This window comes from Sarcophilus harrisii, chromosome 3 (genome assembly GCF_902635505.1).
Source record: "Sarcophilus harrisii chromosome 3, mSarHar1.11, whole genome shotgun sequence".
NCBI classification, from domain to species: Eukaryota; Metazoa; Chordata; class Mammalia; order Dasyuromorphia; family Dasyuridae; genus Sarcophilus; species Sarcophilus harrisii.
The window spans coordinates 82,502,731-82,525,639 of record NC_045428.1 but is presented as its reverse complement, the minus strand read 5'-3'; the positions used below and the strand labels follow the sequence as shown (position 1 = coordinate 82,525,639).

General features: G+C 35.4%; 1 protein-coding gene across 5 annotated transcripts in view; it reads right to left on the bottom strand.

Moving 5' to 3' along the window:
- Window positions 1–22,909, bottom strand: part of TRAK2 (trafficking kinesin protein 2) — a 68,276-nt gene that overhangs the window by 22,174 nt on the left and 23,193 nt on the right. For all 5 annotated transcript variants that reach the window (XM_031958331.1, XM_031958333.1, XM_031958330.1 and 2 more), the window contains 7 exons: window positions 22,659–22,853; window positions 11,570–11,646; window positions 10,285–10,401; window positions 7,980–8,189; window positions 4,540–4,618; window positions 2,571–2,701; window positions 1,745–1,819 (listed from right to left, as the gene is read on the bottom strand). In XM_031958331.1, the coding sequence (XP_031814191.1) occupies window positions 1,745–1,819; window positions 2,571–2,701; window positions 4,540–4,618; window positions 7,980–8,189; window positions 10,285–10,401; window positions 11,570–11,646; window positions 22,659–22,853 (884 nt within the window). The remainder of the gene's footprint in view (window positions 1–1,744; window positions 1,820–2,570; window positions 2,702–4,539; window positions 4,619–7,979; window positions 8,190–10,284; window positions 10,402–11,569; window positions 11,647–22,658; window positions 22,854–22,909) is intronic.

Here is a 22,909-nt window from a genome sequence, read left to right as displayed (position 1 = left end):
TACATTAAGCAAATTTACAACAAAAACTTATATTCTTGATGATTTATGGTGTATAAAGTCTTTCCCCCCAATTCTAAGGTAGTTGAAAGGATTATTATTCCCATTTTACAGATGAGAAACTTGTTTAGGGTCACACAGATAATAAATGTCAGAGAAGTTATACATTTGTAAGCATATTTAGCAGACTGACTCATTATAAAGAACTTAAGAAAATCAGAGATTTTTAAAATTTTGCCTAAATATTTGCTCCTCTGGGCAGTCCTCTAACATGACAAATTGCAAGGAGAGTTGTCATTTCCTTTGGTAGAGGGAGTTTTCCACGAGGAACTTCTGATAAAATCAGTCTGAACAAAGAAACTTTTGGAAAATATAGGATTTTTTTGGTTATTTTTCTTAGTCATGTGGAGATATTTGAAAAGCCAAAAGGTCATCTAAGAGAAAGAATTCAATCACCTGTATTTCACTAGACTAAACCTTCTCCAAATTCACATGTGGAAAAGTCCACATTTATATTATTAAGTTTAACAAAAGTCTAATGCCTCATGTCTCATCTTTCTATCAACCTTTTCCTAGCCCTTACCTCAATGATCTGTGAGGGTTAAAATCAACCCTTTCCTTTTCTTTCCACAAGAAAAAGAAAGTTAATCAAAACAGTACTAATCTTTTAAATCTCATTGTTGGAGATTCCACTGAGATACCATCTAATTATTATTCACTTTTGAAAAGTATCTATGGAATAAGGTAATACATGTGATGATTGATTCCTTTTTACAAAGCTGATTTTGAAATAAATGCCCATTTCCCTTAACTTTCAGCACATTGTATTCCAGTTTTGTCTGTCCTTTGTTTTTTGTTGAAACAATAACAACAATAATGATAGTTAACATTTATCTAGCATGTTAAAGTTTATAAAACATTGTATATAGTTTATCTCATGGGATAACAGCATAATAGCTCTGGAAGGTATTGTTATCCTCATTCTATAGATGAGGAACTGTCTGGGAGAGATTAAGTGATTAGTCTGGGGTCACATAGCTAGTAAATATCTAAGGCAGATTTGCATTCCTGTGCAGTACTTTTACCCACTGGGCCAGTTAGCTGCCTTGAAATACCTCAATAGAGTCCTGATTTCACACATTACCAGCAGTAAGCACTCACATGTGCTCTTCCCATAAGGCATTCCATTTATTCCTCTCTGTCCTAACATAAGTTGGTTAAAGGAGAACTACTCTCCATACCGGCTCCTTTGTGTGTAGGAGAAAACCAGAATGGACCAATCATGTCCTTTTTTATAAGATCACAGGTGAGAGACCACTGAATCCATCATCTCTGTGAATTATTTCTACCTTTCTGATAGTTGTACTTCTTTTTGGTATTTCTATTGCTGTTTTAAAGTAGTACGTTGACATGATAGATTCCTTTATGACAATGGACTCTGTCATTCTTATTTGAGATTATTGACTATGTAAAAGATACTGTCTTGTTCATGGTCATTCAAGTTAGATTGAAAACAATATATTTTTGCTAAAGAATTCTACAAAATTCAAAATCTTTTATTGTTAGTAGGACATGTCAATAAAAATCTATGGATGCATCCTGATAATTTCTTTTTAAATCATCACTTTTATCCATTTTCTCTAGCTATATAATTTTTCATAAAAGCCACTGAAGAATTAGTGAACTTTTTGCTAGTAAACATTTGCTAGAAAAAGAGAGACACAAAAAAGACAAGAAAACAAATTACCTCCATTGTCAGCTGTCTTTGGGCATCTTTGGAAGCTTGTAGGTGAAGCCTCAGTTCCTCCTTTTCAATAACATGCTAGTGCCATGTTAAAAAAAAATTCTTAAAATTGTAAGCATATCATATAGTTATTCCTTTTTTTAAGGAGAAAGCATATATTATAGGAAATTCTGATATGAGTAACAATTACTCCCAAAGAGGAAACTTTAAAAATTCAGTAGAATATTGGAATGTAATATTAGACTCATAATTATAACATAACTCTAAAAGTCTAATACAGACAATTTCTCCTCCAAATTGTCCAGAGAGAACTACAAAGCCATATGGGAGCTTACTGAGTTAGGTGAATAGTTATTCCATTTTCTGGAGAAAAGCTCAGAAGTAGAGATGAAATGGGGAGAGCTGTATTTCTAATACAGGCAACAGTGTATGCAAAGATATTGAGACAGGAAGGCATATTTGAGGGAATCATGAGCAGTCCAGTTTGGCTGAAGAAGGCAGGGAGTTCTGTGAGAGAAGCTGAAGGTAGACTAAAGTCAGTTTGTCTATATCTCAAGTTCTAGGCTAAGCAGACACAACTACCAAGTAGAAAATAAAGAATCAGGACAATTTTCTAGCTGAGAAGTGACTGGATCAGAAATAGGCATTATGATGATTGAACTGGCAATGGTTCATTGAATTGATTGGACTAATAAGGAAGCGATGATGACAGCCAAGGGCCTGGGATAGGGTGAGTGTGAAAGAAATTGCACAGACTGGTTAGGACAAATTTATAATATTCTGTGTTCTAACACCAGGGTATGAAAACAGCTGGCTCCTTTAAACTTACTTCTTTAAGTTTGTGCTGAAGATCAACAATCTGTGACAAGAGGGAGGAGATCTCTTCCTGGTATCGAATAAGTTCATCGCTTTTCCCTGATAACTCCTCTGTCATCCTGGACATCTGAGCATTTGTTTCACCTGAGAGTTAAGTGAAGTTAAAAGAACAATTATTAAGTCTAAGGCCACAGAAAAACACAGAGTAGTATTTCTCTGCCTACAGTGATCTGAACAAGATCATCCAGGTAGGGTATGTAATCCAGATCCCTGACTACTTTTTGGTGGGCTACTAGTAATGTCAATTAATGTAAACACTAACCCTGCTAAAGACCAACTTTCTCAAATCCAGCTGGTTTATGAATCTAGGATCTGCCTTAAAAATTGATAGTGTGGAGTATGAACTTCTTTCATGATGTAGCAAAAGATGAAAAACCAGCACAAACTAGGGCAACCATTGGTTAGAGGAAACCCCTAAAGCAAAAGACAAGTAAGTAGCTTTTGCAAGTCAGATAGATTTTTAGGGAAAAGTTCTAAAATCTTTGTCATTCTTTCCCATCCATGTTAAGTTATGAGAATTTCAAGGAAAAGTAAATATTTATTTCAAAAATAAACTTTAAAATTTAGAGGAAAGAAGAGCCCACCAAAAACAAAACAAAAAACAGAAAACCAGACTTCTCCTCTTCCCTCCTCTTGGCTTTTTCTCACTTTCCTCTCAGAAAATACTTTTAAATTAGTAGAGAACTAATCAGACTTCAGAGGAGAGTAATAAGTAACCAGAAAGCTAGTTTTGCAATTTAGTAGCTTTGTGGAGTCTTTTAAACCTATTTAAAATTATTTCCTCATCTGTAAAAGGCGAGATTTAACTTTAAAAGTGTCTTATAAAGAGACATTTGGAACACAAGATTGCAAAGTAAATGCTGAAAACTATCCTTGCATATATTTGGAAAAATAAAGAATAAGAAAAATGAAGGAAGAACAACGACAAAAAATTTCTTACAGCATAAAAATTCTGACATTACTTAATCTAGATGCTTTTAGCCTAAATGGATGGGAAGGATTAATAGCCACACTCATTATCTTCGCTTCTGCCTCCCTCTTTTTTCTTAGGCAGCTGCATGGATAGAACATTGATCTTAGAATAAAAGACCTGAGTCCAAATCCAATTTCAAACTATCAACAGCTATATAATCCAGGACAAGTTACTTAACCCCTATTTGTCTCAGTTTCCTTATCAGTAAAATGAGGATAACAATAGCATCTACCTCCAAAAGTTATGAGAGTCAAATGTGCTTAATACAGGATTTGGCATATAGTAGGCACTATATAAATGCTAACTATTATTATTTCTTCGTACTCTGGTTATTCCCCTTAATTGATCATGACAGAGGACTCAAATAATTTTTTAAAATTTTTCAAATACAATGAATAAAATTGTATTTCCTAGCCTAAGTTTAAAAGTGATCCTGCACAACATTTTATCCCCTCTTTCTTAAACATTCTTTGCTCTAAAAACTAAATTAAATCTTCATTTATGCCATTCTTGATTGATAATTTTGTATATCAGTGGTTCTTGACAGAAAGAGTTCCCTAAAGGTAACATGTTCACCATCTTTTCAGTTGGTATATTTTGGTATTATTTATAGCAATAAACATCTTATTGAACAACCAGTACTGGCATATAAAGCAAAGCATTTGAAAATTAAATTTGATGTTTCATTTCACATTATGAATCTTGATAGTCATAGAATCATAAGGACTATGGCTATCACCCGAGGTCACCTAATTCAATGTTTTGTACATAGTAGATCTTTAATGAATGAGGAAATAAGTGTTGTATTAGTAGGCCCTTATATATTTGTTGACCTGAATGTTCACTTAAAAATAACAAAAAAAACCAAAGCACTGTCAAGCTTGAAAAAAGGCCATTCTAGAACTGTCTCTACCTAAATCCAATGACAGAATGGAAACCTAATACTCACGGAGTTCTTTAACACAGTCATTGACAAGTTGCTGCTCTTTTTCTTCATAGGTAATTGTTTCAGTCTTGATATGACAAGCCTTCAAGAGAAAAAAGAAGTGATTGCAGTGAGTTCTATAACAGTAGTGTATTTTAATTCTTTAATAATGAGTCGTTGAAATAATCTTAATATCTCATTTGAGATATGAAGATATTCAAGTTCATAAAGATATATCCGTAAAACTATGTCTGTATAGTCTGTACAGTAAAATGAGGGATTCCAAAATAGTACTTCTACAGAACTTTATCATAGACAGCTAATAACCTTGATACTTACCATGCAATCATTAAGAAAGTGATAATCAGGCCCAAGAGCACTTTAATCATACATGTGCTTGCACAGACCCACAGACACACACACACACACACTCCCACTCTTTCAGCATACAATATTTTTTTCTTTTTGGTTAGAAATAGGCAAAGGAGAAAGGTGAATGAGGAAAAGATGATGTCATGATTATCAGAACTCTAAACAACAGAGAGCATGCTGGATTAGAAAAATAAAAATCAAAACAACACTTGCAGCAACAGAAATTATTCTACTTCTACAAGGAAGGAGAATGCAAAAATAATTACAAAAGAAATTTTAATTGCAATCTTTATAAGCAACTGATTTGCAATCTGGTAGGAAATAAAAAGTAAAGCACAAGTCTATTGAGTCAGCCAGGACAAGTTTGGGACCCAAATACATTTGGGCAGGAATTGTGCCAGATCACAAATTACAGATACAACTTGCCATCACCTACAGTTCTCTTTGACTTTGACAGTCTCTGACAAAGATAGCTTCACCTTCACCAAGGTCCACCCTTGATGGCTTTGGATCTCATCTCTTCCAGTAATTTGTCCTTCATTTACTGTCATTGCTCCTCTCTCTATTTTTTAATCTCTCCCTCCATACCTGCTCAGGTCTTACCCATCTTTATAAAGCCTTCCTTTACCTATCCCTAACATCCTCTCCAGTCAGGATCCTTCATAACTAAAATCCTAGAAAGAGACTCTGTTTTCTCTTTCATTCATTCCTCAACTTGTATACAATTTATGATCTCAATATTCAACTGAAATTACTTTCTTTAAGGTTACTAACTGCTAAATCAGAGGGATTATTCTTAATTTCTTCACCTCTACAGCACTATTAATCACTTTCTCCTTTTGGATGCTCTCTCTTCTTTGGGTTTCGTGACTATTTTCTCTCCTGGTTCTCTCTTCCTATCTTCTCAGTCTCTTTTACTAGTTCATCATCCATGTCCCACCCCTTAAAGAAAACCTTTTTTTTTTCCTCAGTGAATTTATCAACTACTATAAATTCAATTATTGTTTTTAGGCAGATGAATCCCAGCTCTGGTCCATTTCCTAAGCTTAGATCCGCAAACACCAACTGCCAATAGCTATATTTTCAACTGCATAGAGCTCCTCAACTCATCGTGTCTAAACAGAACTCATTAGGCTTTTCTCCTAAGACCCACCCTTCTTCCTAATGTCCTTATTTCCTTTGAGGACACCATGATTCTTCAAATCACCCAGATTAACAATCCTCATCATCCTCTCATCCTTATTGTCCTTTCGCCCTCATATCCAGTCAATTGTAAAATTATGATAATTTCATTTCCATGGCATATTGTCTCATTTGCTCCCTTCTCTTATCAACTCTTGCTAAAACAGCCAGAGCCTTCTAATTGGTCTCCCTGTCTCCTGGGTCGTTCCTATCCAACACATTCTTCATAGATCTTTCCAACTGATTCTTCTAAAGTGTTTAATCATATCACTGCCCTGCTCAAAAAGAATGAGTGGTTCCTTTCGAACTGAATACAAAGGGCATTTAGAGCCCTTTGTACCTTGGTTCCAACCTAACTTTCTAGGCTGATCTCACATTTATCACCCTTGTTAACACTGGATTCTAGCTTAAATAGCCTACTTACCCTTACTTCTGAGGTTACCTTTCATCTCCTGTCTCTTTTCCTGTGCAGAACTGCCCCCTACAACTAGAATGCATTTCCTTCACACCTCTGCTTCTCCAAAATACTAGATCCAAGCCACAGTCCAAATGCTGCCTTTTACAAGAGGCCTTTTCAGATTCCCCTAGTTATCACTGTCTCTTTCTTCCTCTCCTTCTACCCCAGGTTCTGTATTTATCTTGTATGTATTTTGCATTGGCTAATTAATGCATACGTTGTTTTCCCACAGTAGAAAATAAATTCTTTGAGGATAAGGCCAGATTTAATTTTGTCTTTGTATCTACAACACCTACCACTGTGTCTCTTACATAACTGCCACTTAATAAACGTCTGCTGAATTAATGATTAGAACTCAACATATAGTTAAGCACCCACTTTGTGAAGAGTCCCTGTTAGGCAGATACCGTTTTTAGATAAGATGTGGCTGATGTGCACTCACTCATCAGGACCTGCAGAATTGGAGGGGAAGAGAATAAGAAATAGAGGACTCTAGTTTGGAGAAAAGGTCAAGGCAGGTTTGGAATGTGGACTTGGGGGTCACCTGCTAAGGAGTGACAAGCTAAGGCCACAGGATGTTCACCAAAGAAAGGAAGGAGGAAAGCTCTTACAAAAACCTCCCTCCCTTACAGCCTGAGAAGAGGAAGACACCAGTGAAGAGGAATCACAAGGCACCCTCACTAAGAAGGATCACAGAATCCTTGACTTAAAAGCTGAAAGGGACTTGGGATGCCAATTAGCCCAAAGCTTTCACTTGAGAGATAATGAACCGAGGGAGACCCAGAGGGATTGAGGAGCCACCCAGGGCAATACGGGTAGGAGGAGGCAGGACAGGGATTCCTCTGACAACCTTCCCCCCACCTCCTCCTCCAGCCCCTGGAATAAACTCCAATATATTGAAAACTCTGTCCAGGCTAGATATTCTGGATGGAGTAAAAATAGTTAATGATAGAATTCCATGTATGGTGACTATGAGTGATATGGAAAAAAGCAAGGTCTATGAATAAGGATGTTTCATGAATTCTCAAGACTGAAGCCTATAGTTCATATTTTTGAAGCTGCTAGAGAATTTTTTAAACTTCCTTGCTGGCAAGGCTTAATTCTCTCTCCCTTTTAAAGTGTGTAAATCAGAATGCTCATGGGAATGCATATATAGGAAAAGGTGGTATATAACCTTAAGGAAATCTTGAGCGCATTCTAAACTAGGAGTTCTTAACCATTTTTGAGTTATGACTTGGAAAGTCTGGTAAAGCATATGGACTCTTTTCAGATCAATTTTTTAAAATGAATAATAATAATAAAAAAGATTGTAAAGGAAATCAGTAATACAGTTACCAAAATATTTTACAAGCATTTTTTAAAAAACCAAGTATATGGACCCTAGGTTTGTAAGCCCTGCTCTAAACTTACTAGATGTTCCTTTCCATCTCTCCACAGTTTGAAATTAGATTACCTTAGATCGGAGAGCCAAATTCTCTTCCTCCAGTTCCTTGAGTTTTTCCTGCAGCATATCCAGCTGCAACAGACCTTGAGAAAGGCTGAAGGTCTCGTTGAACCTAAGTGGCGTAGAACAGCTGGAATCGGTTTCACTCTCTTCTGAAGCAATGGAGACAATTCGAAGCAATTCATCTTTTTTGGACAGCTCATGCTGCAGCTGATTAACCTAAATACAAAAGGTATCTCATTTACCAAATGTATAGCCTACTTCCTACTTTATATAACAAGCAAGGTTATCTCTGAATTCTGAGATTTATGCTTCAATTTAAAGAAAACAATGTGCAGAACTTATCAGTAGCCACAAAAAAAGACCACAAGTTCTAGAATCATACCTACTGGAATCAAAAAGAATTAAGCCTATAGTCAAAAATATCACATCCAGCACAACTATCCATAATATTGAATGAAAAAAAAAAGAACATTCAACAAACTTGCAGATTTTCAGAATTTTTTTCCAACCAAACCTGAAAACTCAATAGAAAATTTAATATATAAGAGCCAATATCAAAGATCGATTTCAAGGAACTTAACATGGACAAATTGTTAATGTTTTTTACATGGAAATGTATATTACATGTTTTAAGACTGATATCAGCAACTGAGTATCTCAAAAAAAAAAAAAAGATTTGAAAAAGGTAAAAATAGTAATTATGTTATACAAATGAGGTACAAAGGAAGAATAGATACAAAGACATTAGATGAGTGGAAGAGGGCTTGTGGATTTGAAAATTAGCTTACATTGGGAATGGGGTTAAATAAGCAACACTACATATATACAACGAATGGTTATAGCATCCCCCAAAATCCATGAAGAAATAAAGTGAGCAGAAAGGGAAGCAAAGAGTGGGGGAGAAGACAAAGGAGGGATCCATGGGTGAAGAGAAATGAAATAATAACAAGGCAAGTTAAGAAACAGAATTAAAATAGAAGAGTTAGCAGGGATAGGAAACAAGAAATAAATACAAAAAAATAGGAAAAAAAAAAAAGAATGGCTAGTAATCATTGATCTTAGACAAAGTCAAACTTAAAGATTCAGTCAAGAGAGAAATCTACATTATATTTTAGTCTTACTAATATTATTTTAGATGCATATTTATATATGGATATATTATGTATGTGGTTGTGTGTGTGTATGTATATCTGAGTAAATGTAGATAATATGTTATATGTTGCCCTATATATGTGTGTATATAGATATATGTATATGTGTTCATACATACATATATATATATATATATATATATATATATATATGTTTAAGGGGTGCATGTGTGTGTATGTATATATATATATATCTATTTATGTATATATATAGATATATACACACATATAAAAATGTAAATGTGCTTAACTATAGCTTGCTTGGAGCAAGTGGGAGGATGAAAGAGGAAAAAAAGAATAAAATTTAAAAAGTGTGTAGTAGAGAACAAAAGAACAAACTACAAGGAAGCAAAGAAAAAATGGACACTTATGAATATAATTTCTTCTACTATTATATATATCCCTTTTGGTGATTTATTGTTGTATATAATCATTCAATACATTCAATAAATAATACAATAAATCAATAAAAATCAGCTCAAATGCACAAATTGATTGTTATGAGGCAAGGCACATTTTTTATTTAAACTGTAAATAATATTGAGTAAAGGCCTCAAAGGGAAGAGTGAAATTCCTATCTTTCACATCTTTCATCACAGCCTTTCTCTGTTTCAATAAGTCATAGAAATGATTCTAGGACGTCAGAGGATATGCCAGTAAAGGGCAAGCTCTGGCAGGTCCTATACCAAGCCATCAAAGCTTTGAGTATAGGGCTGCCATGTTTTCCCAGGGCCAACCTAGCTAAGTTCAGAACGAACATCCATTAAGTGATCTAAGTTGTGATCTATGTTGGTGGTAGGAATATAAGCATTATTGATTAAATGATAGATCCATTAAGTACTGATGGATCTTTGCCTTAAATTCAAGATGAAACTTCACAAAACATAAATAGCATGGATAAAACAGGGACAAATAAGAACATTAATAAACAAGTAGCTTATTTTAAATTACTTTACCTTCAATTAAGTCACTTTCACATTATTAATAAGAGTTAGTCACACAACAGATGACTTCCAAAATATCTCCTTCCATCACTGTGTTCACTGTAATGGCAGTCAAAATAATCCACCTGACAGAATATGCCTTCTATGTAATGAATCCAATATAGTAGGATAACTCTGTTCTCTCAAGGCCTCTATCATTCAGGGAGACCCACTCACTTGATCGAAAGCTTGTCCCAGCTGTTCTTCAAGTGCTTCATTCTGTTCAGACAGAACATGGTTCCTCTTCAAGAGAGCTTGTCCAATACGAGCTGCTAGCTCTAGGTCTCGATCTCTCTGTTCAAACACATCAAACACACTTTTCACTTGACAATAAGGAAAGCATTACTTAATCCAATATACTTCAGAAGCTCTAGTCACAAATGCAAATTCCTAGAAAGCATCAAATTCCATTTCAATTCCAGAGAAAAGAAAGAAGGAAAAAATTTTCAGCTAAATATGTGAAGGTCACAGTGCTAAATACAAATCAATATCTAGTTTTACATTTTGAGAATTATTGATCATCTTACTTGTACAAGGTTGTGAAGCACTAGAGTAAACATATTCATGTGACCCTCTGAGATAGGACCAGGACGCACAACTATTAAGTAATGTTCCAGAAAAGGGACATTGAACTGAATAGCTTGTAGTTAGGTGTGTTAAGAGTAACGCTATAGCTGGGTGTGGTGGTGCAAGTCTGTATATCCCTGTTCCTAAGGAAGGCTGGGGCTGGCGAATCACTGGAGTTTGGGAGCTCCGAAATGAAGCAGGACTAAACCAAAGTGGACAACTGGGATGAAATCTAGCACCAATAGGAGGAGCTCCCAGGAAGAGAGGGCCACTGGGTTGCCCACACTTTGGGGGAAAAAAAAAAAAAGAAAAAAAAGAACAGGAGGCAATCAGAATGGGGATCAGGCCCATGACTGGCTGCTATACTGTCAGTTTACGCAAGAGGAAGAAAAGAGAAGAAAAGAGACAAAGAAACAGGCTAGTTTTAAATTTCTAGAAGACAAGGACAATGTTATTTCACAGAGTAGACCATAATAAGACGGTTAAAGGTGGAAGATACTTTACAATATAATTATCTATTCTAACTACCTCGTGTTATCTATACCTCATGTTATATCTACCTCTTATCTATAAATAAGAAAAATAAGATCCAAAGAAATGTTAAAAGACTAAGAATTTTGAGGCTCAAAGTCTAGATTAGCAAAAAAGCTAGACAAGGGATAGACCTATATGCTCACAGAATGCTTATTTTTGTTAAACTGGGGTAAAAACAAGAGACTTTCCAATATAGTATTTCTAATTATTCTGAACCTGAATTTTCATATCTAATCAGACCCAACTATATATAGACTAAGAGAGACAGCTTTAGTTATAGCAACCCTGACAAGGCAAAGAAGAAAGAAAAATGATCATCTGAACTTAAGTGATTAATCTTTAAGGAAAAATGTGATCCTACCTCAGCCAGAAGATGTGTGACCATATCAATGTCATTGTAAGTTCTGGTCATCTGCTCCACCCTGTCTGTGCCTAGAACTAAGGAAAAAAAAATTAAAATCAATGTTGATTATTTCAGTTACAATGAGAAAGTTTGAATATGAGCATCTGGAAGAGTTAAAGAGATCATCTTGTTAACAAAAAAATATGAACATGATGATAAGGCTATCATAGTACTCAAAGGAGTTCCATAGAATGCAAAGTTTGGAAGTTCAGATAGTTATGTTCTATCTTCCTACCTGGAGCCAGTTGAATAAATCTCAGTCAATAAATATGCATCACTTTTCTATATTGATGATACAGATTTCTATATCTTTTTACTTTTTTGGATTTGCAGGGTTTTAAGTTTACATTTTGCTTTTCTAATCTTAAAATGTTATATTCAGCAACACTGTGTAATGATAACTATGATAGAATTAACTCTTCTCAGCAATACAATGATCCAAGACAAATCCAAAAGACTCATGATGGAAAATGCTATATACATCCAGAGAAAGAAATCTGGAGTCTAATGTAGGTCAAAGCATATTATTTTCCTTTTTTTTTATTATAGCTTTTTATATACAAAACATATGCATGGGTAATTTTTCAACATTGACCCTTGCTTTTAAAAATTTCTGTTTCAATTTTCCCCTCCTTCCCTCTAGGGAAGAGAGCCCCTAGATGGCAGGCAGTCTCAGACATATTAAATATGTTAAAGTATATGTTAAATACAATATATATATACATATTTATACAGTTATCTTGCTGCATAAGAAAGATCAGATTTAGAAAGAAGGTAAAAATAACCTGAGAAGAAAAAACAAAAATACAAGCAAACAATAACAGAATGAGTAGAAATGTTATGTTGTGGTCGATACTCATTTCCCAGTGTTCTTTCTCTGGGTGTAGGTGGTTCTGTTCATTACAGATCAACTGGAACTGATTTGGATCCTCTCATTGTTCAAGAGAGCCATGTCCATCAGAATACATCCTCATACAGTATTGTTGTTGAAGTGTATAATGATCTCCTGGTTCTGCTCATTTCACTTGGCATCAGTTCATGTAAGTCTCTCCCAAGCCTCTCTGTATTCATCCTCCTGGTCATTTCTTACGGAATAATAATATTCCATAATACTCATATACCACAATTTATTCAGCTATTTTCCAATTCATTTTCCAGTTTCTAGCCACTACGAAGGGCTGCCATAAACATTTTTGCACATATGGGTCCCTTTCCCTTCTTTAACATATCTTTGGGATATAAGCCCAGTAGTAGCACTGCTGGATCAGAGTTTGCACGGTTTGATAGCTTTTTGAGTATAGTTCCAAATTGCTCTCCAGAATGGTTGGATTCGTTCACAACTCCACCAACAATGTGTTAGTGTCCCAGTTTTCCCACATCCCCTCCAACATTCATCATTATCTTTTCCTGCCATCTTAGCCAATCTGACAGGTGTGTAGTGATATCTCAGAGTTGTCTAAATTTGCACTTCTCTGATCAATAATGATTTGGAACACCTTTTCATATAACTAGAAATAGCTTCAATTTCTTCACCTGAAAATTGTTCATATCCTTTGATCATTTATCAATTGGAGAATGGCTTGATTTCTTATAAATTAGAGTCAATTCTCTATATATTTTGGAGATGAGGCCTTTATCAGAACCTTTCGTGGTAAAAATGTTTTCCCAGTTTAATGCAAAGCATATTATTTTCACTTGTTTTTGTTTTTTCTTTCTTGTGGTTTTCCCCTTTTGTTTTGATTCTTCTTTCTCAGAATGATTAATGTGGAAATATGTTTAACATGAATAATCTATATCAGATTGCTTACTGTCTTGGGAAAGTTGAGGGGAAAGAGGGAAAGAGAAAAATGTGGAACTCAAAATCTTACAAAAAATAAATGTTGAAAACTATCTTTACATGTAATTTGAAAAAAATCAAAAACCAATTAACAAACAAACAACCAAAAAAACCAACTATAAAAGATCTTAGTAAATGAAAAATATCCTTCTAATGATCAACAACTGGATTTAGATTACATTCAAAGGCAGTTTATGGCCTACTAACTATTGATGAATGTCTGAAAATAAGGACATTTACTAATTAGGTATCTATTTTGACTCTTTTGTGAAATATAATCATTTGTTGGCTTAATTAAAACCCCTGAGCAAATGAGAACAGTCATCATTAAAAAATTCTGAGTTACACTAGATCTATGTTCAATATTGCATATTATACAAGTATATGTGACATTTCAATATATTATCTTTTACTCTCATATAATGACTCATCCTTAAGCAGACTTCCATTTAAATATATTTTATGATAAGAATAGAATTGATAAATAAGACTTAAAATTAATGAAATGCTAGTGGATTTTCTCAATTTATGGCTTTGACATATAAAATCTCAACTCATATGTAGTGCAGATAATCCACAGAGTAGAAAATTTGCCTTGGAAACATATTAAATTTTTTTTTTCTCTCAGCCAATTTATAAGTGATTTGCACTGATAAGCACTAATCAGCTAAGTGGTATTACAAAATGGTTTGGGATTTTTACTTCTTTGGCACATGATTATGACTGTTTTCTATTTTTAGTCACTTAAGAAGATAACTATTGAGGAGTCTTACTTTAGCTTTGTTGGTTTCCTAATCCTTTGGGATTGACAAGGAAAAGAGATTAAATTTTATTTTTGATTTTCTGAAAGTTTAGGTCTGATGTTATTCCCCATTAAATATACTTCAAGAGTTCCCAACTATAATATATAGGATCAACTATAAACTCTTCTGTTTACCTTTGACAGCTGGTCACAACCTGCCCTAGCATATCTTTCTAATCATACCACACATTATTCCCCTTCTAATAATGTATGGCTAGATAAACAGGCCCTTCATATTCAAATTAGTGAAACAGTGCTGTTAAATCTTATGTAGGCCAGACAACTAAAAAACCAAAAAGGAATAATCATGGATATTCTTTTTAAAAATTATTTTGATTTTATTCAGAGGTGAAATGCTCTATTTAAGAAAGTATATGCAACCTTAAAAAAAATGTGTAACCTTAACACTATAAACACTGCAACAAGTTTTAAAGCCTATTATTTAAATACGCTTTATAACCCATAAATAACTAACTAAAGTTGAAGATGAAGTAGCCAAGTGAGTTAATGACTAACCTAACTAAAACAATTTAATAACAGGGCAAGAATGTAAAAACCTTAAGTTGTATGTTAGAAGTCATATATAATGATGAAAACAGGACAATAAAGCCACTAAAAAATGGAATTTTTCTTGAGCTTACTTAAAAAAAAAACTTTAAGGAGAAATTTGAAATAGATTTATTTCTAATAAATAATCATCATTTTCAAAAAGTTATACACATTTAGCATCATAAATGCAAGGGTTCTTAAAAGTTTAAAGGAAGAAATATTTAATTCTCATAAAGAACATAAAGAGTTATAAAGTGAATTTCATGAGCTCATCAGCCTATTTTTTATTTTTATTTTTTTCCTAAGACTTCACATTTTTCTGTATTTATTGACTGATTTTAATTAGACATGTATAGGTTAACACACATAGACCAAAGTTAGTAGATTGGTATTATATGTTTATTAAAATAATACCATGGGTTAATAGAACAGCAAAGAATCAAGAAATTAAAATTTAAGTTATATAAAATCTGAAATAATCTGAAACTAAAATCTGAATAGGTCTAATATATTCATTCATTCTAATTCATGTCTAATATATTCATATATTCATTAGCTAACTAAAAGTTCAAAAAAGACTCTCAATATAACAAAATACTGAAAAAATATTGACAATTTTCTGTTATCAAAATTGTGGGTTCTGTATTTTGTATCATTTTCTCAATCAGGAAAAAATTCTTTTCAAATATTATATAACATGCATGTAAAACAAGATAAAAAAATGCATTATAAACTTGCAACAACAGCTATAAATACATTATCTTACTGTTTCTCATAGGTATAGCTTGGCTATAGTATGAATGAAATTGTTTAGTATAGCATGAAACTACTAACATAATAAAGACCAGACAAAACACATGTCATCTGTATGGTAATATTCAAGTGACACTCCTATCTATCCACTCTAAAAAATAACTACATAATACTGTCACAGCAGGATGACTTCAGAGAGACTTGAAGAGACTTACATTAAGTGATTCTAAATGAAATGAGCAGGACCAGGAGATCATTGTACATGGCAACAAGATTATAGAAAGATAAATCCTGATGGATATGGCTCTTTTCAACAATGGGATGATTGAGGCTAGTTCCAATGATCTCATGATGAAGAGAGCCATCTACACTCAGAGAGAGGAACGTGGAGACTGAGTGTGGATCACAACATAGCATTTTCACTTTTTTTGTTGTTGTTTGCTTGCATTTTGTCTTCTTTCTCATTCTTTTCCCCTTTGATCTGATTTTTTGCACCACAATAATTATGGAAATACATATAGAATAACTGCACATGTTTAACATGTATTAGGTTACTTGCCATCTAGGGGAGGAGGTGGGAAGATGGAAGGGGAAATTTGGAACACAAGATTTTGCAAGAGTCAGTGTTGAAAAATTATCCATGCATATGTTTTGGAAATAAAAAAGCTCTTAAAATTTTAAAAACTGTGTCCAAGAATGATTTCGCACAAACATTTATCTTTTGAATTAGAAAAATCTGAGGAATCAAACTAGAAAACAAATTTTATATTCATTTACCATTGAGAGAAATGAAGACAATGAAAATTCAATTAGGAGTCTTGATATTGCAACAAATTCCTTTTTAAAAAAAAGTTTTTATTTTAACTTAAAACACCAGAAACAAAAAAGCCTCCCCAACAATAGTATTTCCATATATGTGATGGAACAACAAGAAAAGATGATTCTCTGAAACCTAAAATATCAAAAGAACATTTCCATACATGTAGCAAAACACAGAGAGAATGGAACCATCAATCTCCATTTCACACTTAAAATAAGCATAGTCAAAACAAAATCAAATCCACTTAGTTGCTTTGTCCAGAAACATTTGAGTCTTTCTCTATTGTGTCCAACACCTTGCAACCACCTGGATTTGGTAAACAGGTTTTTGTTAGGTATAGACAACTGGTTGTTCATCATATTGATCAGATTGTGGCTTTCTTTCCTTTCTGTTGATGAGGCAATTGGGTTTAAGTACTGATCACACAGCTTGTTTCTTTCTCCCCCTCTCTCCCCATTAGAATGTAAATACTTCACTGTCACATAGTTCCTACCAACTGACCAAATAAATTTACCTATTTAGGTATCTCTGAAATATTGCTTTTGGTATTTCAAAATTCCTTCTCACTTTTTTTTTTTTTGAGTTTTTTTCCCCTCCTTCCCCCTGCCCCCTCCCCCAAATGGCAGGATGACCAGTAGATGTTAAATATATTAAAATATAAATTAGATACACAATAAGTATACATGACCAAAACGTTATTTTGTTGTACAAAAAGAATTGGATTCTGAAATATTGTACCCTGTAAAGGAAATCATAGGTGGGCAAAAATATAGGGATTGGGAAGTCAATGTAATGGTTCTTAGTCATCTCCCAGAATTCTTTCGCTGGGCATAGCTGGTTCAGTTCATTACTGCTCCATTGGAACTGATTTGGTTCATCTCACTGTTGAGGATGGCCAGGTCCATCAGAATTGGTCATCATATAGTCTTGTTGTTGAAGTATATAATGATCTGGTTCTGCTCATTTCACTCAGCATCAGGTCATGTAAGTCTTTCCAGGCCTTTCTGAAATCATCCTGTTGGTCATTTCTTACAGAACAATAATATTCCATAATATTCATATACCACAATTTATTCAGCCATTCTCCAATTGATGGGCACCCAGTCAGTTTCCAGTTTCTGGCCACTATAAAGTTCCTTCTCACTTCTTGTCGTTTCATCAGAAATGTTGAAAGTACTTTATTCCATTAAAGGTCCACTGTCTCTGCTGGATTTTACCTGGCTTTGGAGGGTAAATGATTGGCTGTAAGTTTCCCTTTCTCTTTTGGAATTGTGTTTTCCAAAATTTTCTGCTGTAGTATATAAGAAGAGCCAAGTCCTTCACAGTTGACCATCACATAAACTTATTAAGTACAATGTTTTCCTGGCTCTGTTCACGTCACTCAGCATCAGGTCATGCAGGTATTTCCAGGCTTTTCTGAAATCAGCCCATTCATAATTTCTTATAGAACAATAATATTCCATAACATTCATATACCATAATTTATTCAGCCATTCTCCAACTGATGGACATTCACTCAGTTTCCAGTTCTTTGCCACTACAAAGAGAGCTGCCATAAATATTTCTGCACATATGGGTCCTTTCCCCATTTTTATTATTTCATTGAGATACAGACCCAGGAATAAGACTGCTGGATCAAAGAGTATGCATAGTTTTATAGCCTTTTGGGCATATCAGCAATCACCCCTTCTCTTTTAACACAGATTCACCTCCTATTTTATTGAAAAAATGGAGGCCATCTTCTGGAGCTCCCTCTTCTATGATTCCTAACATTCTATTATATTAGCCTCAGGGCACTTCCCTGTTTAAAAAAAATTTGCACTCCAAGCTAAAATACAAATGCTATGACTTTGCATTTAAAGGCTAGTTCCAATGTCCTTTCTTTTCCAGACTATTTTACATTTCCCCTATCTATACTCTCCATGTTCCAGCTAAATAGGACTACCATCTGTTCTCTGAATCCAGCATTCTGTCTCCTACCTCTGTGCTTCCTCATAACCATCCCACGCCTGAAATGTGATCTATCCTCCTCTCCTTTTCTTTTCAAAGCTCAGCTCATGTGCTACATCCTATATAAAGCTTTTCCTGATCTCCCTCAAATTCTTCCCCAGATGTAGGTGTTCTCTTCTCTACTCATGTTACCTTGTATTTGTCTCCCTTCTCCTGCCCCCAGAATGTACAGACATTCCTGATGGAGGGCAGCAAACCAAAATGAATAAAAATGAATGGATATACATATAAAAATCACAGGCATGAGAAATAAAAACAACCAATTCAATTCTTATGCCCTAATTGCCAGTCTGGCCTTCAGCACTGAAGGGTGAGACTTTCTATGGGGGTCAGGGTCAGATTTTTTCCCCCCAGTCCCAAATCAACTAAATATTTATATACACACCTCTATTTCCACTCTCCTTTCCAACCCTCCCCAGGGTCATTACATCTTATAAAGTCTCCCCCTCTCTCCCCTAATCCCATTTTATTCAGTCAAGAGTACATAGCACATCTCATTCTGCCTCAACAAGCCCCTTCCCCAGTCATATAAAACTGTTTAGCTTCTAGTGGTTCGTTCTCCTCTGGCATTAATAGTAAGTGACATTTCTGTACAAACCAGTAAGGAGAAGAGAGTAGGAATAAAAAGAAAGGGGACTTTTAGGGACTGTTTTCATGGGACCCAAATGCCCTACCATTTTCTCTTTCGCATGGACTTGGATCTGAGTAAGTGTGCTTTTGGCACAAATAGCTCTTCTGGAGGCCTGCTACAAATCTTCAAAGGAAGCAGGGTCACTGATAAGTCTTTGGGCCTGGCAGCTGAGTAATGTCAATGGTGGCAGCTACTTCCAGGAGGTCAAGCTATTGCTAAACACAACCAGATAGTTCCTGTATTGTCTTTCTCCTTCTGTGTATTCATACAGGCCCCTGGGGAGTTTTCTGGGGACATATCAAAGGTAGTGCTGGTTGTCTTGTCAAGAATGGAGAAAAACAGGGGCCTGCTCCTCAGACTATGGCAGCTGGAGTCTGCTGCAACAGGATCTCTATGGGGAGAAGGTCCAGAAGCAGACTCCACTTCTTGCTACACTTCAGGCTGTATGGGGCCAAGGCTAGCCCAAGTTTTCCCCGGGGCCCTCCAAGCTCCTTTTTCAAAATTAACCTTTCCCAGATAGATAACAGTATTTCTCTAGGAGTTGGGTTTTCTCTTGGTGAAAACAAACATGATTATTTCTATTCAGTAATGGCTCTTGCCACAACTGGGCTTATCTCTTTCCTCCCTTTTGATTATCCCAGAATATGGATCTAGAGGGAAGAGAGACCCAGAAGTCATTTGTTTAACCCATATTTTGTCAACAAGGAAATTGATGCCTGAGGAGGTTAAGGGAGACCCAGAAGGACACAAAGGAGGATGGAGTGGCCAGAGCCTTGGACTTGCAGACAGGAACCCTGACTCAAACCCTCACTGGCCACAAGGCCCTTGGCAAGTCACTGGGTCTACCTACTTCAGCTTCCTCGTTTGCAAAACAGAAATAACAACACCTGCCAAGAGGGTGGCTGTGAGGATTAAAAGCAACAAGACACCAAGGTGATGAGATCCTGGGTCACTAGGTGAGTTGACAGAGAAAGCCTCCCTGAGGCGAACAGCGAAGGGCACTGACAGCCATCTGCTCAGGCCCACCTCCAGGGGGGTGTCGGGCAACCCCACCTTCCTGTAAACAAGCAGATGATGAACCCTTGTGGTTCAATCTCTCTTGTAGATCTGCCCAAGGCCCACCCGCCACTGTATTCTGCCTGCTGGTCTTCCCCACTATGCCCTATGGTGTCTTTCTCCTTGTTATAGCTAACTAACTTTTAAGGTGCTAAAGCCCTTTTAGGATTTATCCTGCCAGTTAATGGCATGTCCTATCTCATGGCATATTCCCTTTCTCCTGGTTAATTGTGAGTTCTATTGAAGAACTCATCTTTTTCATTATTAATCATTAAAAACCCTTTCCTCACTGACATGCTCTTCCAAATCTATTTCATATTTACCAATCCTGGTACCTATTTTACTTTTTCATTTTGTAGGTGACCTCTTCTCATAGATGAAGCCACCTTTTACCAAAGAGAAAAGTCACTGTGAATTTGTCACATGACTGAACCCCAAACATTCAGTGGCAGCTGCTCTCCTCAATGTCATCATTTGTTTTTTTTTTTGTTTGTTTGTTTGTTTTATTTTATTTAATAGCCTTTTATTTACAGGATATATACATGGGTAACTTTACAGCATTAACAATTGCCAAACCTCTTGTTCCAATTTTTCACCTTTTACCCCCCACCCCCTCCCCCAGATGGCAGGATGACCAGTAGATGTTAAGTACATTAAAATATAAATTAGATACACAATAAGTATACATGACCAAAACGTTATTTTGCTGTACAAAAAGAATCAGACTCTGAAATATTGTACAATTAGCTTGAAGGAAATCAAAAATGCAGGTGTGCATAAATATAGGGATTGGGAATTCAATGTAATGGTTTTTAGTCATCTCCCAGAGTTCTTTTTCTGGGCATAGCTAGTTCAGTTCATTACTGCTCCATTGGAAATGATTTGGTTGATCTCGTTGCTGAGGATGGCCTGGTCCATCAGAACTGGTCATCATATAATATTGTTGTTGAAGTATATAATGATCTCCTGGTCCTGCTCATTTCACTCAGCATCAGTTAGTGTTAAGTCTCTCCAGGCCTTTCTGAAATCATCTTGTTGGTCATTTCTTATAGAACAGTAATATTCCATAATATTCATATACCACAATTTATTCAGCCATTCTCCAACTGATGGACAACCATTCAGTTTCCAGTTTTTAGCCACTACAAAAAGGGCTGCCACAAACATTCGTGCACATACAGGTCCCTTTCCCTTCTTTATAATCTCTTTGGGATATAATCCCAGTAGTAACACTGCTGGATCAACATCATTTATTGCCTACATCAATCTCATTGTTTGGTGTGCTGAACCTCAAATTTCATCAACAAGCACTTTTAAACCTTAAAGTGCTCTATGTTGGTTATCATTTAATCATTAGAACTAGATGTAGGATTTGAATCCAGGCAGTCTAATGCCAGACCAGTGGTCTTCCCAGTGTACCACACCCAATGCCTCCCAGGGTACAAGCTGTATCTACATAGTAGAAAAGAAGCCCATGGAAGGCAGGAACTTTTGTGCTTTGTGTCTCTGTACCTCCCCCATCCCGTACCTGCTGATCCCATATAGTATCTCACTGTTGAACTGAATTGCCTGTTGGCCATACCTGTTGCTGGGGGCTCCAGAGCAAGGGTTACCTATTTATAATAGCTGATGTGATCATTCTGTTAATTGTCTTTGATTGGGAATTGATCAGCTTCCTCCTGAAGCCCCCAAACAACAAGAAGTTGCCCAAAATAGTTGTCTAAAAGAGGTTCTTAAAAACAGCCAACTACTATCCAATCCCTACCTATTCCTACACCTCTTTGTTCCAACTAACCAGGCTTTAGAAACTTCCTCCTAAGTGACTGCCTGTCTGTCATTGCTCTCCTATTGATCTCTGTAGTCTAATTTTAATCATAATTGCTAAACAATAATATAAAAAAGGATATCAAAAAACATAACCTGACTTTGATTAAAAAATTTTGTTTTGAATTAGATGTGACAGTGTGCTCATTCATGGGAGTCACTATCTTATATTAAATTTAGAATACTGGGGTCTGCTAACACCACAACAGAACAAGTATGGCTTAGCCTATCTAGTATGTTTCTCTACAAAGAGTGATTTGGATTAAAACAGAAGAATAATTTTGTTATTAATTTTTCTTGGGCACTACTATAACAGCTATACCTCCAAGTACTAAAATTCTTCATGACTTTCTGTGGTAGCATTCTGTGGACATGGTAAAAGTGAGAAACTAAGAATACCTATGTAAAGGAGCATTAAATGTGGGGGACAAACAGGCAGGTCAACTTAGTTCAATTACCACAAATAAGAAACAATAAGTTCCTTTCACACCATTCCACTCAATCTAAAGAGAAATACACATGAGATGGAAGAGACAAGGGAGGGAAAACCAACTTTTCCTGCCCCAGATATTCAAAATGACTTGGGCTCTTAAGAACTAAATTTTAATTTTTCCAATGAGAACATTTTCTACCTGTTAATGTGAGGTCATGCTGAGCAGTAACATTTCCATATGCATTTTAAAAAGTTACTATCACATCTACAACACATATAAAATACATATTCTTATTTCATATGACACAAATTTCTTAATATGTGATACTCACTCATATAACGGAAAGTCTCTTCAGCAAGGACTGGAGAAATGGCGTCAGAGTCATGTTGACTCTGACGAGAAGACTGAGTCCAGTCTTGATTCTCATATAAGAGGAGGGAATCCACTCGTAACTTGTACTGAGGAAGCTGGTCTTCTAGTAGGCTCACCAACTCAACTTCAGGGATATCCTCATTGGAGCAAACATCTTATGAAAAGAGATACCATGTAAATCTGATGAATTTTCATATTATGCTCCAGAGA